The sequence below is a fragment of the Psammomys obesus genome, unplaced genomic scaffold (genome assembly GCF_907164565.1).
Source record: "Psammomys obesus unplaced genomic scaffold, mPsaObe1.curated_primary_1811, whole genome shotgun sequence".
Taxonomy (NCBI): Eukaryota; Metazoa; Chordata; class Mammalia; order Rodentia; family Muridae; genus Psammomys; species Psammomys obesus.
The window spans coordinates 1,677,075-1,693,182 of NW_026590405.1; the positions used below are offsets into that span (position 1 = coordinate 1,677,075).

Below are 16,108 nucleotides of genomic sequence, written 5' to 3' on the forward strand. Positions count from 1 at the left end.
ATGGGTGTGCAGCAGACAGGCTTGCAGCAGACAGGCACACAGCAGGATGGCTGGCAGCATGAGGACTGGCAGCATAAGGGCTGGCAGCTAGACTGCTGGCAGCATGAGGAGGATCCAGAGCAGATGGGTGTGCAGCAGACAGGCTTGCAGTAGACAGGCACACAGCTAGGCGGCTGGCAACATGAGGACTGGCAGCATGAGGAGGATCCACAGCAGATGGGTGTGCAGCAGACAGGCTTGCAGCAGAGAGTCACACAGCTGGAGGGCTGGCAGGGGGAGCAGGTGCAGCAAGCTGGCTGGCAGCTAGACTGTTGGCAGCAAGAGGGTGTGCAGCAGACAGACTGGCAGCAGGGGCTGGACACACAGCTCACTGGGGTGCAGACAAGGGTCAGGCAGGGGGCTGGGGCACAGCAGCTGGGCTGGCAACAACTGGACTGGCAGCAGCTGGGGGCACAGCAGCTAGACTGGCAGCAGCAGGGCTCACAGAAGCTCTCTGGGCAGTCATCCACCTGCCAGGAGGAGTTGGTGCGAGCGTCAGAGCAGACAGACATGGTGGAGGCGGCCATGGCGGGGTTGGCTGGAGGAGGGTGAGTGAGTACTCAGTGAATGTGTGAGTTCATGTGTCAGGGGTAGGATACACTGGCTTTATACTCCTCCCTGGCTGGTACTACCGGCCCAGCCCGAGACCACTCCTTCCTGGTTGCTGTTGGCCCCGTTCCTATTTTTATTTCCTGAGTTGCTGCTCACAGCTGGTGCCTCACCTCATGTTTAGTCTCATAACAATAAGTTATGTTCCATGTCCTTCACTTGGGCTTTCTTCCTGGGTTGTTTGGGGGTAAGGCAGTACTGGTCTGGGGTATTGATGGTGCTAGAGGGACATGTGGCTATCAATCAGTCCTGGCCCTGTGCCTCTTGAGCTGAGGCAGGAATTTACAGTTCTGGGATGGCGGTGGTTAGCAAAGGCCCCTGGGGCTTCAGGGTAGAGAAACGCTATGATTTCCCGGCAGAGTTGTGTCAGTTTGTCAGTTTCTTCAAGGTGTGCAGCCAAGTACCTCAACAGTATAGCTAACTGAGATGTGCCCGTCTCACCATGGAGACTGAGGTCCACCTCAGGTGTCAGTGCTGGCTGGTCTGAGCTGAGGGAGCTGCCCAGGCCACCTGGACCCCAGCATTACCAACCGTGTTGACATCTGCTTTCTCCCCATGGGTTGAGTCCAACACATCCCTTTTTATAAGGACTCCCATCAGATATTTTGTAGCCCACCTAGTGACCCATCACACCTTGGTCATCTACAAAGACCCTACTCTCAAAGACAGTCATGTGTGCAGGTCCAAGACCTGTATGAACCCATCATCTCCTAAGGGGTCACATTCTAGGCCACCTGGAGCTCCTGCTTGGGAGCAGGCCAGCACACCCACAAACCCGTCACCAAATCCAGATATTCCTGCCGGCCTGTTGCTTTCCACCAGGACTGGCTTCACCAGGATCCAGCAGTTGGCACCAGTGTTGCATGGCTTGAGAGAGGCCTTATGGCCTTCAGCCCTTCCTTCCTGTGACCCTGACTCTGGGGAAAAGGGCTTGCTTGTCTGTACAACACCGCTCATGGGCCACTTGCATTTCTCCCAGTCAAACTGGGGCTCATGTGAGGCCACAGCTCAGCACACAGTGTGGCCTGTGGGACCCATGCACATAAGCCTCTGCTGCCATTTCCCCTTTGTTGCTAACATGTGCCAGGGGGTTCTGGGAAACTCCCAACAGCCGGTTGCTATGGAACCATCTGCCCATCATTTCCACTCCCCTGGAGCCCTGTCCTCTGTCTGGTTACCACGGTTCTGTGGGCTCTGCCTCCAGCCCATCTGTCTGGCCGCTGTATACTGTGTCTTGAACTATGTCGAAAAGCAGACCCAGCCCTCTCCCCTGTTTCTTCATTGGTTTCTTCATTCTTCATTCCTTATTTGTTCTGCCTCATTTGGCCGCTGGTTTATCTTGAGCTCTTCCTACCTTCTCTACTGCTGACTACCCTCTGGTCCAGGCTCAGCTGTTCTCCTGCAGATGGAAGTTATAAAACAAGGCCTCATGCTCTGCTGCAGGAATGGTGTTCCCTGGGCCTCCCCGGAAGCAGGCCAAGTTCTGTGTGACCACAGTGGGCAGGGGCATCTAGCATTTCCTTTGTGAGTTGACTTCCCACTGATGCTGCGATGGCATCCCCCAGGTCATTACCTGAGAAAAGGGAAAGGTTTAGTTTAGCTCATGGTTTTGGAGGAATCCGTCCACGATGGGTTGGCCCTGGCACTTTGGGCCTGCGGTGAGGCACACATCATATGGGACATATGGAGGGGTGAGATGAGGGTGCTCATCTCACCACAACCAGGAAGAGAGAGAGAGAGAGAGAGAGAGAGAGAGAGAGAGAGAGAGAGAACGAGAAACAGCCCTGAGTCCCAGAACCTCTTCAAGACCATGCCCCCAATGACCTAACTTCCTCCTGCTAGGCCCCACTTCCTATGATGCCACCTCCAATAGTGCCGTCAGCTAGGAACCAGGCCTTCAGCATAGGCCTGAGGGTCACTCCGGAAGCAAGCCATGGCATCCCCATTGCAGTTCTAGGACTTCCAGGCTGCCTTTGTCTAGCCTAAACGTTCTTGTCTGTTAACTGCTTTTATGTTTATGTAGAGAGAAGTCTAGGGTTTCCTTTGTTACTTTTTGTTTTTCAAGACAGAGTGTCTGTGTAGCCCCAGCTGTCCTAGAACTTGCTCTGTAGACCAGGCTGGCCTTGAACTCAGAGATCTGCCTGCCTCTGCCTCCCAAGTGCTGGGACTAAAAGCGTGTGCCACCACCTGGCAGCATCCTTTGTTATTTTTAACAGATGTATATTTTTATGTATTTATTAAAAGTTTTTTTTTTAATTTTTATTTCACACTGACAGACTCAGGGGGTCATTAATACCACAGGGGAGGTCCCGAGTCGTCCTCATACTAACTGCTTTGGCATGTTGGCCAGTGTCAGGCTCCTGTGTGATGCATTGTCCCTCTCTACAGCTAGCGTGACATGCTAACACTTTTCTAAAGATCTTCATTCTCTGTCAGGAATCTAGGCCCGCAGCTTTCTTGCCTTCTTTTTCCTTGGTCAGTTCTTGTGGACACAGCCAACCCACCTGGCTCTCCTCACGACCTCCTCCCAGGGCCCAGAGGGATGGTCCCAAAGGCTTTCTTTCAGTACCAAAGCTCTCCATGACCGGTGAGGACCAGACCAGACCGTTGATTCTGTTTCTAGTGCTGTTGACTTAGGAAGCAGAGCCTTTCCCAGGTGCCTCCTCTCCTCCCTCTAGCTGATGGAAGACACAGGACACCCTGCCTGTCTCCCCACAGACAGTGCCCCGGGGGTCCTGCATGGCACCAGACGAGCTGTGGATGGCCTGGTGCTTCCTATCCTCAGGGGCTGAGCTACCACGTGGCTCATCCTGCAGTGGTCACTCATGTACGCAAAGGCGAGGCAGAATCACTGTTGGTGTTAGACACCTATACTTCCTAAATGGTAAAGCAGGGGTCGATAGCCTTGCTCTCTGCTCCCAGGAAAAAGTGAGGCAACTTGGGTAACACACACATAGGGTATCTCCAAAGGGCAGAGACAGAAAGTAATGAGAACACGCACTGTGGTAAACCATGGGTGAGCTCAAGAAGGCTGAGGCAAGGGGACATTTTTAAAGGCAAAGGGAGGGTTATGTGGGATATTTTAAAACATGTCCCAGTCATGAGGACAGTAGCAAACACAGTGTCCAGTGGCTCTGCAGATGTCCTCAGGGCTGTTTTCTTGTGTAGGCAGTGGGCCCCTCTGTGGCAGGCTACAGCCCCAGCACTACCCGCTGTGACTGCTCCTCGCCATCCACCAGCCATGCTGGAAGTCTGCTCCTGGGCGCTAGCCCAAATTCACTGTTTAACTTGTTTGGGGTTCACAGCTTGACACCACAGCTCTAGCGTGGCTCTGATAGCTTTCATGGTGCAAAAGCTGGAAATGCTCAAGAAACTGTAGAGTAAGCCATCATGGCTGTCACGTGGCCCAGCCATTACCTAACCCCTGCCCCCATCATTTCTTTGCCACAGACCTTCGTCCCCTGGACATCCTGGCAGAGGTGGTCCCTTTGAATGGTGCTACAAGCGGGATCCGGATGGTGCAGGCGGAGGGTGTGCGGGGCCTCCAGTTCCCAGCCACCGAGCCCCGTACCGCGAGCTTCCCCGCCTCTAGAATCTTCTCCAGCTGTGATCTCTTCCCTGAAGAATTCTCCATTGTCGTCACCTTGAGGGTCCCCGACCTTCCACCCAAGGTCAGTGGCAGTTTTTCTTTCTTGTAAGAGCGGCCCGACTTTCTTTCCTAATGTTCCCAGCGTCGGCACCCACAAAGCGCTGGGCTGATCCGGGCCACACAGAGCCCGGTTATAGGAACCTTGGGTCAGGGTGGACTGCCTTGCCCACATCGAGGCCCCATCAGTCTGTCTGTGCAACCTCTGGCCTGGTGGCTGTTGGTGCAGTCACAGATTTGCACCACGCAGTGGGGTGGTTGTTGACATGTACATGGGTTTGTACCGCCAAGGGCTGGTGACTAAATAGCCAAGGATCTGTGTAGCCTAATGGCGAATGGTACCGTCATGGATTGATGTAGCTCCATGGTTGTGATAACAGTCAGCTTTTACAGTTGTCGGTATAGTCGTGGGTTTGTGTGGCCTGACGGTGGTTGGTATCACCATGGGCTGGAGGACCCAGTGGTTGTTGGTTATAGGCCTGAATATGTGCAGCTCAGTGGTTGTTCTTCTAGCCATTGGTTGGCACAGACCAGGAGTTGCTGCTATGGTGATGGTTGTGCAGATCTGTCGTTGGCCTGGTCACCAGTTTGGGTGGCCTGATGGTTGCTCTAAGCCAAGACTCTGCGGAGCTCAATGGTTACGGATACAGTCATGAACGTGCACCGCCCCATGGCTGCTGTTGCGAACCCAGATAACTATAGCTCGGTGGCTGTTGGTATGCGGGCGTGCACAGCTCCATGGTGGCCAGGAAAGTCATGAGCGTACATTTTGCATAAATGGATCACTGTATCCAGCCTTTCGTGACTGACGGCTCAGCATATGTCCCCCTGGTCATAGCTGAATAACCTCCCGTGGTGTGTGCACACTGTGCCCATGCCTTATTCCCTCTCTGATCAGTGACTGGCAGGTACATGGCTTCCTCCTCTTTTGGCTTGTAAATGCTGCTGCTGTCAACATGCATGTCCTGTGTGGACTCACTCATGTTGCTCCCAGGAACAAATCTAGAGGTGGAATTCTTGAGTCACACAGGAACTCTGTGACTCGTGAGGTACGGCCAGGCTATTCCCACAGTCATTGCGTTATTTAATGGGGGGTGTGACAGGAATCCGCCCACTCCCGGTGGCTGGGAAGCAAAGAGAGGAGGACTAGGGTCCCAGGGTCCCAGGCTCCCCTTATTTCCACTTCTTAAAGGCCACACCACCACCCAACAGCACTATAAGCTAGCACCAAGCCTTCAGCACTATGGTTTAATGACTTGCCCATAAATGTTTGCCTTTTAAAGTCTTTGGAGCAGGATGGAGATTAAGTAGCCCATTGTCTTCTGCATTGGCTATCTCCAGATCGCCTCTGGGCTGTTGGCTTCTCCTGTGGGTTCATTCACCTTCGGGTGACTAGAATAAGTTAAAATAAATGCAAACCAGGATAGGACAAAAACAACAAACAAACAAACAAAAACAGCCAGAGAAAAACACAGGAAACACATTCAGATACAGAGGCACACACATTTGCACACACAGAAACCCAACAAAAACACAAAGTTGGAAACCATAATATATAAGCAAAATACCTGTAAGGTAAAAAAAAAGAAAGAAAGAAAGAAAGAAAGTTAAAGATAGAAAAAGAAAAAAGAAAGAAAGAAAAAGGCCCAGACAAAGCATTATGAGAAAAAAAAAAAAAAAACTCAAAAAATACCTTTGGGAAAAAAATACTTTTGAGTTTGTTTTATGTTAGCCATCCTCTGCTAGGCATGGAGCCTGCCCTGTAAGTGTGGTTTGTCTACCTAGTGAGACTTGGAGAAAACTAATTTTTCCTTTTTGAGTGGTTATCAGTTCGAGTTAGGGGTTGTGGTTTGTCCCCATTCAGCCCTGGGACCCCATCTGGCTTAGACCTGTGCAGGCCCTATGCATGCTGCCAGAGTCTTTGAAAATTCTCATTGCAACAATCCTATTGTGTTCAGAGGGCCTTGTTTTCTTAGTGTCCTCCATCCCCTCTGGCTCTTCCACTCTTTCCGCCTCCCCTTCTGCAGAGTTCCCTGAGTCCTGAGGGAAGGATTTGACATAGACATCCATTTAGAATTGAATGCTCCCAGCTCTCTCACTGTCTACACATTGCCCAGTTGTGGGTCTTTGTGTCTGGTCCCGTCTACTGCAGGAGGAAGCTTCTCTGATGGTGGCTGAACCAGGACCTACTCTAGGCGTATGGCAGACTATCATCAGGAGTCATTTTATTGATAAGTTCCTTCAGCAGAACAGAAGGATCTGGTTTTCCTCTAGGTCCGTGGCCTATCTGAACTCATATTCTTGGCCACCCAAGCAGTGTCAGGCATGAGTTCCATCTCATGGAGCAGGACTTAAATCCAACCAGATAATGGCTGGTTACTGCCACAACTTTGGTGCCACTATCGTTCCAGCATATCTTGTGAACAGATTACTGTTGTAGACTGAAGGGTTTGTAGGTGATGGATGTTTACTCTAAGGCAGAGTGCCTTACAGTATCAAGAGAACTGCTCAGCAGGGGTGAAGGTTCTAGGTAGGCCCTTACCGTCAGCATGTGGTAAGCAATCAGTAAATAACCTCGGAAAGAGCTTGCGTTATTTGGGCGACCCCTTAGCCAACAACTGAATTAGATAGACCCCATCCCCAACACTGGAGGTTTCAATGTGATGTCTAGTTGGGGCTTTGTCTCCCCTGTTCTTAGTGACTCTTTGTATCTCTTTCATACATGTATATATTTTAAGAAGCTTTGACTGTAGCAGGTTTTCAAATGACACCCTCCCCAAATGGTCTTTAGTTTTAGTTCACCCTCCTTGTGTTCCCCTCCTCACCTCCTCTTCTGTTCCCTTTCCTTTAATTCTCCGATTATAGCCCCACCCTGTTCATTCATAACTATATATTCTATTTCACCTTCCGAGAGACGTCCTCAATATACTTTTCTCTATACCTAACCTCTGTGGTTATATTGGATTTTATCCTGCTTATTGAAGACTTAACAACAGACATACACACATAAGTGAATACATATCATACTTATCTTTTGGGATTTGGGTTACCTCACTCAGGATGAATCTTTTTTTCTAGCTCCATCAATTTACCTGAAAATTTTATGGTTTTATTTTTTGACAGCCGAGTAATTGTTTGTTGTATAAATGTAGCACGTTTTCTTTATCCATTCATCCACTGAGAGACATCCAAGCTGTTTCCAGTTTCTGGCTATAATAAATAGAGCAGCAATAATCATGGAGGAGCAAGTGTCTATGTAGAACATATACCCAAGAGTGGAATAGCTGGATCTTGAGGTAGATCTATTCCCAGGTTCTGAGGAACCACCTCACTGATTTCCATAGTGGCTGCACAAGTTTGTACATACCCTCGCAATGAAGAAGTGTTCCCCCTGCCCCACATTCTTGCCAGCATGAGCTGTCACTTATTTTATTGTCCTTGGCCATTTTGACAGGTGTAAGATGATGTCTCAAGGTAGTTTTGATTCACATCTCCCTGATGACTAAGGATGTTGAACATTTCTGAGCGTCCTCCGGCCATTTGTTTTTCATCTTCTGGAACTCTCTGTGTAGATCTGTTTGTACCCCGTTTTTTTTTAATTTGTCATTTGTTTTCTTGATGCCCACTTTTTTGAGTTCTTTTATATATTTTACATCTTAGCCCTCTGTTGGATATGCAGCTAGTAAAACTCTTTTCCCATATTGTACCCTGCCACTTTGTTCCACGCCTGCTGATGGCGGAGTCTCTTCCTTTGTTTATCGGGCTGCCTCTATTTTGCTTTAGTTTCTGAAACGGTTTTGCTGTGTCTGTAATTCTCACCCATTGCATCTGGCCTCCAGGTTTCTGACCAAGGCTGGCCATTGCTGCTCTCAGGGTTCCCTTGGCAGTTTTCAAGACCTTCCCCTGGGTTTGAGCTCAGCTCATTTTAAAAGTCTGCTTGGGGAATCTACCAAGTGGCTCTGTCTTATCAGCTGAGCCCCCGGGGTGTGAAGATTGATGTCTTTTCAACAAACCGGGCAAGTTTCCGCCTTTGTCTGAGACAGAACTTCTCCATCTGCCTGCATGGAGGGCCCAGCATCTTACTCACCATCAGAACCACGGAAATTCCAAGCCCTGCCTCTCATCCATCCCAGCCGGTGCCCTGTCTAGCGAGAAGCTATTTGGAGACTCTGCAGCCCAGAGCATCTGCTGAGGAGGTGCCCTTGAAATGTGACATAGTTTAGGAACCACAGAGACTCTGGATGTCCACCGGGCTTGGAGCAGTGTTGAATGAGCAGGCGTGTGGGACAACGCTCTGGTAAACAAGTTGTCCTCACACGGTCTGAGTCCCCAGCGGACTTGTGTTGAGGGAGGGAGCTCTGCAGTGCCCCTGGAAAAACCGGAGCTCTGAGCACCCGAGCTCAGAGGAGACAAAGGATGTATGAACGTTACAGGCACTGTCAGGAGATTCCAAGAAATGTGACAGATGGCAGTGATCAGGAGGTGATTACTACCCTGATGCCAGGCCACCTCTTTCTCACACCTGCTGTGAGCCAACCTCTGCCCCAGGAAGACTCCCTCTGGCCTGCCACAGGTACAAAGGGGTTCCCACTGACAGCAGGAGGCACCCCTAGACAGCAAGTCTACAGAGCAATTCAGGAGAACATGCCACCATCCTCAAAGCCCACAGCCCTGGTGCCCCGACTCCATCTCTGCTCGGGCAGAGATGCTGCCCTAAGGACTAAGATTTCTGAGATAGGACACCTCCAGGCAGTCATGTGGTGGCTGCCATCCTGGTCTCCCATGTGATCAGAGCATCTCGGTAGAATTTCTCCTGGGGGGGAGGGGGAAGGGAGGCAGCAGCTCCAGAACCTCACCAAACAGCAGTGTTTGTTGACAGCCCATCAACAGTGAGGTGACAGTCTGACTCCAAACATGACCAGGAAAAGGAAGCTGGAGCTGAGGCACAACACAAGCAACCCAGGGGTATAAAGCCGGCCACCGTGGCACCTCACACACACACACACTCACACATCCACACACTCACCCTTCTCCAGCTTAAACCTGCCATGGCTGCCTCCACCATGTCTGTCTGCTCTGATGCTTGCACCAACTCCTCCTGGCAAGTGGACGACTGCCCAGAGAGCTGCTGTGAGCCCAGCTGCTGTGAGCCCAGCTGCTGTGAGCCCAGCTGCTGTCAGCCCAGCTGCTGCCAACCCAGTTGCTGCCAGCCCAGCTGCTGTGTCCCCAGCTGCTGTGCCCCAGCCCCTTGCCTGACCCTCCTCTGCACCCCAGTGAGCTGTGTGTCCAGCCCCTGCTGCCAATCTTCCTGTTGTACACCCTCATGCTGCCAGCAGTCTAGCTGCCAGCCAGCTTGCTGCACCTGCTCCCCCTGCCAGCCATCCTGCTGTGTGACTCTTTGCTGCAAGCCTGTCTGCTGCACACCCATCTGCTGTGGATCCTCCTCATGCTGCCAGCAGTCTAGCTGCCAGCCCTCATGCTGCCAGCAGTCTAGCTGCCAGCCCTCATGCTGCCAGTCCTCATGCTGCCAGCAGTCTAGCTGCCAGTCCTCATGCTGCCAGCAGTCTAGCTGCCAGTCCTCATGCTGCCAGCCCTCATGCTGCCAGCCTTCCTGCTGTGTGCCTCTCTGCTGCAAGCCTGTCTGCTGCACACCCATCTGCTGTGGATCCTCCTCATGCTGCCAGCCCTCCTGCTGTGCTCCTGTCTGCTGCAAGCCCTGCTCCAGCATGTCCCTGCTCTGCCGCCCCGTGTGCAGACCCGCCTGCTGCGTGCCCACCTCCTCCTGCTGTGCCTCCTCCTGCCAGCCCAGCTGCTGCCGCCCAGCCTCCTGTGTGTCCCTGCTCTGCCGCCCTGCCTGCTCCCGCCAGGCCTGCTGTGGCCTCTCCTCGGGCCAGAAGTCCAGCTGCTGCTGATTTGTCCCATTCTTTAGAATCCCCCAGGTGCAGGTCTGATACCCTCAGAGTCCTGAGCCCCACAGTCCTGCTCCCCACAACTGGGCTCAGCCTCGTACCCATGTCTCCCTGCTCAGTTCCCAGTATCTTACCTTTTGCCTTCACCACACTCTTTTTCATCCGGTGGCCAGACAGAGGCTACTAGCCTGAGACCAGTTGACCAGCTGTGACTCCTGCAAACCTTCTGAGGCTGCCCTAGAACATCTGGCCACGCGGGGGGGACAGGCTTCATGTGTCATAGCTCAATCTCTCTGAGACCCTGGCCTTGAGCTGCATCCAATGTCGGCCTTCTGCTGGCTATTTGGTTTTCTCTGTGTGTGTGTGTCCCTGCAGGCTCCAGGGAGAGCCTTCGTGGCTACTAGACACCTGCCATGGTTAGGGCCAGCAGGGGCTCTGCTGAGGCCTGACACCCTGCTCTGTACTCCTGTCCCCTATGCAGGCCTCAGAGCTAAGCTGACCTTGGGTCTTCTCTGTGACCTCCCCCACCCACTCAGCTCCCTTCCCTGTCCTCTATGCCCCTTTGTGAAATAAAACAAATAGAGATTCCTGGAAGAGTCTGTGTTGCTGGGCTGGTTCTGGAAGCTTCTGCATTTTATTTACTTTCCAATTTGAGTGGTCGTTCCCACGTCGATCATTTCCGAGAGCCACTTCTAGCCAGTTTCTAGAAGTTTCTGCCAGTTCTCACTTCTGGTGGCTTGTTTCCTTGCGTGCCTTGTTCTTTTTTTGGCTGAGTCATGGTCTTGTCCCTGACAGAGCACCAATGGAGGCCTTGGATGAAGGGGTCAGACGCTCCAGGGTCCACGATCAGCTTTGTTAAATTTGTCACTTGCTCCCAAGGACCACCCGGGACACATGAGTCTTGGGGGGGCTAGAGAGATCTTCAGAGGCGCTTAGTAGGACACTGCCAAATGAGTTTGATTTTCAGATGATCCCACAAGGTAGTGAAAGAGAACTGACTTCAGCTAGCTGTCTTCTGACATCCATAGGTAAACAACACACACAAACATACACACACACACAGTCTCTTATACACACACAAACATTTACACATACAAACACTCACACACACATACACACACTCACACACAAATAAATCAATCTTTTAAGTCACAAGTTTGTCAGCAGAATGGGAATTGGTAGCTTGGCAGGCAGATGGCTCTGTGTTCCAGAAGCTCCTGACCCCACTGGCTGCTCTGTGGGTCCTTACCAGAAGGAACAGCCCCTTGCAGCCTTTCAACAAACATGGGCTTGGTCAATTTTCTTCCAGTTCCAAGGAAGGCCTACTTGGAGGAGGCAAGAAGGGCAGGCTATAGCTGCCATCCGGGTCCGAGTCCTTCCTTTGCCCAGCACCTTGTCACCATGGCTCACCTCTGTGGGTCTCCCACTGACAGTGGCCAGCCTGATCTTGGAAGATGGACACTCCCTCCTTGGAGGGTTCTGGAAATGAAGCTTGTTTCTCCATCACAGAGAGCTGAAGTCAGGCAAGAATGCCCTTTGGCCATTTGAGTCCGAACAGTTGGGGTGTACGGAGGGCAGGAACCCCATTTCTGGATGGGTTAAGCATCCATGGTCAGGGAGGCCCCATGCCCGGGCAGCATCCCCCCACCTTATGTGATGCTCTGCCTGTGTCCACCTGGGGACTGGCATGTTCCAACAGCACCATCCAGCAGGCAAACCCCAGTGTGGCAGGTTGAAATTGCAAACACAGATGAGTGGAATTGATTTGATAACCAGGTTTCCCACCTAGTGCTGTCTGAATGTGGCTGGAGGGTATCACCAGAGTCTGTCTCGGGCATCTGGTCCTTGGTGGGATGGTACCCTAGAGGTGGGGCATGGTGAAGGTCAGAACTAACTCCTCACCTCAAGGGTTTCCCTCCCTTCACGTGACCTCCTTCCAGGCTGCCATCTACCGGTGGTAAGATGCAGTTGGGGGGAACCACGGCAGAACTGGGGCCATGCTGCTGTGTTTCAGCCTCCAGAGCCATGAACTATATAAACCTCCTTTCTTCATAAGCACCTGGCCTTTGGTGTTATTGTTATAGAAACAGAAAATATGCTGACCCGTTACGTTTAAGATGTAATCACTTCACTGGGTTGAATGCGGCCTGTTACTATCCGGTTAGCAGTGGATGAAATGTGGGAGCCAGGATAATTCACACCACCTTACACCCAGAGGCTTGAGCCGTGGTTTCTGCCACTATGCCTCACCAGCCCCACTGCCGAGTTTTTGCCATTTCCTTAAAAATGTGTCTTTCTTTGCTCTTCTCGTGTAGAGGAAGTTCGGCTGTGTAGACTTGCACACTCTATCTATCTGTTCCTGTTGGTAGACACCCAGGCTGTGAAGAATGCTGTAGAACACACTGATGGACAGGTAGCTCTGTGACCTGTGGACCTGGAGTCCTTCAGAGACCAGTGTTCTTGTCCATCCATCTGTTCCGCTGATATTCTGCTCCTGTGCACCCAGTTAAAACAGTGTCCCCCAATTTTTTCTTTTTAAAAAATAGATTTTTATTTTTATTCTTATTCTGTTTTTTTTTTTTTTAAGATAGGGTTTTTCTGGCTAGCCTTGGCCGTCCTGGACTTGCTTTGTAGACCAGGCTGGCCTTGAACCCACAGTGATCCTGTTGCCTCTGCCTCCCTGAATGCTGGGATTACAGGTGTGCACCACCGCGCCGGGCCTAAAAATTTTTTTAATTGTGTGTGTGTGTGTGTATGTTTATGTGTAGGTATATGTGTGTGTCTGTGTGTCTGTCTGTGTCTATGTATAAGTGTGTCTGTGTCTGTGTGTGTGTCTATGTCTGTGTGTCTTTGTCTGTATGTGTCTGTGCCTGTGTATCTGTATGTCTGTGTGTGTCTGTGTGTATGTGTGTCTGTTTCGTTGTGTGCTTCTGCACATGAGTATAGTTCAGAACAGAGTGTGGGGTCCTGTGGAGGTGGAGTTACAGCACCTAAGGAAATACCAGGTGATGAACTCAGGTCCTCTAGAAGAGCAGCCAGTGCTCAGAACCACTGAATCATTCCCTCCGGCTCCACAACCATTATAACTTGTCTCAGTTCCTTTTCTATTACTGTGACAAAACACCATGACTACCACTACTTATAAAAGAAAGCATTTAATCCTTGGGCTCAAGGTTCCAGAGAGCCCGTGACCACCATGGAAGAGAACATGGCAACAGGCAGACAGACATGGGCGCTGGAGCAGTGGCTGAGAGCGTAGACCTTAATGCGCAGGCATGAGACAGAGAGAGCTAACTGGACGTGATGTGGGCTTTTGAAATCCACAAGCCCACCCCAGGGGCCCACCGTGTTCTTCAATGAAACCACACCTCCTAATTCTTCCCAAACGGCCAACCAACTGGGCACCAAACGTTCAAACAGGGAGTCTGTGCAGTCATTCTTATTCAAGCCACCTCGTTTTTTGGGGATTATTTTTGTCCTGGCTGTGCTTTCCCGTCTCCCTTGTGACTGACTTGCCGTGCTTGGGCTCAGTGAGACGCTCACTCTGTTTATTATCTTTCTTTTTTTTTTTCCTTCTGTGGAAGAACCTGCTTGTGTTTGTCCTCGAAGCCATTGGGTGGAGGCTCTGTGGCGCTAATTTGTTTTTCCTTGCCTCCCTGGGAAATCTTCAACCCAGATGCTTCTGGTTATATTTCCTTATGTGCTTCCTGTCTTTTATTTTGGAATGCAGAGAGTCATGGTATGTCTTACTGTGCAGCCAGGGACAGGCTGCTTAACCTCTCTGTGCCCAGTTCTCCATATCTGTCTAAATATAACTTAATCTAGAAGGTGACCTGACTGGATAGCTACTGAATGAGTTGCGTTAGTGGTAACAACCTAGGGATTTGTGTGTGTGTGTGTGTGTGTGTGTGTGTGTGTGTGTGTGTGTGTGTGTTGCTTCAGTCTAGCATGGTGGGTAAAGCGCGGCAGTGCAAACATGGTGGTGGGAGCACGGGGGTGCTCATAGCAGCAGGAGCGTGTCGCACAGGCTCCTCATCACAGAGCTCGGGACCAAAGCAGAGTTCATCCGGAACCCTCAAGCCCCGTCCCTGTTCCCCTACATCTGCCAGCTAGACCCCAAACCCAGCAGGTTTCATAACCTTCCCAAAACAGCACCGACAGCTGGGGATCAGACCTTCGAACACAGGAGCCCAAGGAGGACATTCTCGCTGGCGACACAGCCCTCGGCTCATGGCCACTTCTCGAAGCAAAAATACATTGAGTACAAATTCAAAACTTTCCATAGTCTCCCGACAGTCCCAACACCATTAAAGGTCCAAAATCCCTTTTGAAATGCAAGTTGTGATCATGAGCCATGAGCCCCTAAATCAAACCCTGCTCACATACGCCAACATAGAAATATTACCAATCCAAACAGGAGGAATGGAGATGAGCAGACAAGCACAGAAAGGCCACACCAAGCAAAGCCAAAACCCAACAGGGCAAACTCCCTCAGCTCTGCGTCCAGCTTCGTTTGCAGCCTCATGGCGCCATTGTCGGGACTCTGGTGCCACAAGGAGCACTGCCCACAGCTCTGTTGCCTGCAGCACACGTCTCTTTCTTTGGCAAACCCCATCCCACGCCTGCAGCTCTCCTCAACAGATTTCTGACACGCCTGGCATCTCCAAGCATTACCTCCTGGGGTCCCCCTTACAGTGTTCTCTAGCTCTGCATTACTACTTGGGATTCACCTTTGCAGCTTCCTGCATGGCCCACACAAGCTCACGTGGGGACAGTGCCTGGCCTCAGAGGCTTGCTGCACCCTTGGCACATGCCCCATGATGTTGCAACTCTTGTACGCTGCCTGCCTAAAACCACAGCACTACACAGACATTGACAGCACGTTGTGTTCCCAACTCAAGGCCTGGCCTGGCCCTCCTTCCCCACAGGCACAGTGACCTCTGTGTACCTGTGGAGAGTGGGCAGAAGAGGACCTCGATGGTCTTGTTGGAGGACGTTGCCCTGGAGTGGAGACACTCTCACGCTGAAGGCCTCGCCTCTGTTACTCCCGTTCCCAGCGTGCAGTTTTCCCTTATTTGCGTTGGTCTCTCCAGGAGTTACGTTTGCTTCCATTGGCATCTGCAACCTCGACCGCTGCTTTTTTGGAGGCTAAATTCTCTCCCACTTTTTCCTCACTCAGCTGCACACTCTTCACATCTTTTGCGCTATGCTTTTGGTTCAGAGTTCTCACTGTAAACCCGGAGAAAGGCAGCGAGCATCAACCATGCCACAGCCCGATGATAGGCTATCTTTAAAATTCCCTCTATCAAACAGACTAGTCCGTTAATTTTTAATTTAGTCCCATTCAGTATTCTGGGATGTGGGCAGAACGTAGCCAGCCTCTTTGACAAAGTGTAACCCTAAATTGGCCTTGAGCCAGGCCCAAGCAGAGTGACCAGCACAACTGGAGTTTATGCCTGAGCCTTGCAGAGCACCCTCCAGACTGAAAAACAAGGAAGAGGAAGGGCGCAGAGCCTCCTGTAGCAAAACATTCCTGGAGAATAAAAGCCAGGAGCCCAGAGCACATCATACACACACACACTCTCTCTCTCTCTCTCTCTTTCTCTCTCTCTCTCCCTCCCTCATCACTCACACAGTCACTCAACACACTCACACACTCACACACTCCCAACTCCCAGCCAACCCTGCCATGGCCGCCTCCACCATGTCTGTCTGCTCTGACGCTCGCACCAACTCCTCCTGGCAGGTGGACGACTGCCCAGAGAGCTGCTGTGCCCCCAGCTGCTGCCAGTCCAGCTGCTGTGAGCCCTGCTGCTGCCAGCCCAGCTGCTGTGCCCCAGCCTCCTGCCTGACCCTCATCTGCACCCCAGTGAGCTGTGTGTCCAGCCCCTGCTGCCAATCTGTC

At 51.5% G+C, this 16,108-nt stretch overlaps 3 protein-coding genes and 1 pseudogene across 3 annotated transcripts in view; 3 read left to right on the top strand and 1 right to left on the bottom strand.

The window, feature by feature from the left end:
* The window catches only part of LOC129676594 (keratin-associated protein 10-2-like), a 10,624-nt gene extending 10,058 nt beyond the window's left edge, over nt 1-566 (bottom strand). Inside the window, exon 1 of the mRNA XM_055607011.1 lies at nt 9-566. Within this exon, the coding sequence (XP_055462986.1) occupies nt 9-566 (558 nt within the window). The remainder of the gene's footprint in view (nt 1-8) is intronic.
* Tspear (thrombospondin type laminin G domain and EAR repeats) overlaps nt 1-16,108 on the top strand; it is a 160,086-nt gene that overhangs the window by 98,843 nt on the left and 45,135 nt on the right. Inside the window, exon 2 of the mRNA XM_055606971.1 lies at nt 4,099-4,319. Within this exon, the coding sequence (XP_055462946.1) occupies nt 4,099-4,319 (221 nt within the window). The remainder of the gene's footprint in view (nt 1-4,098; nt 4,320-16,108) is intronic.
* LOC129676595 (keratin-associated protein 10-9-like) lies at nt 9,343-10,206 on the top strand. The gene is made up of 2 exons (XM_055607012.1): nt 9,343-9,439; nt 9,539-10,206. The coding sequence occupies exons 1-2, from the start codon at nt 9,343-9,345 to the stop codon at nt 10,204-10,206; spliced, it is 765 nt and encodes a 254-aa protein (XP_055462987.1).
* LOC129676580 (keratin-associated protein 10-2-like) overlaps nt 15,893-16,108 on the top strand; it is a 717-nt pseudogene continuing 501 nt past the window's right edge.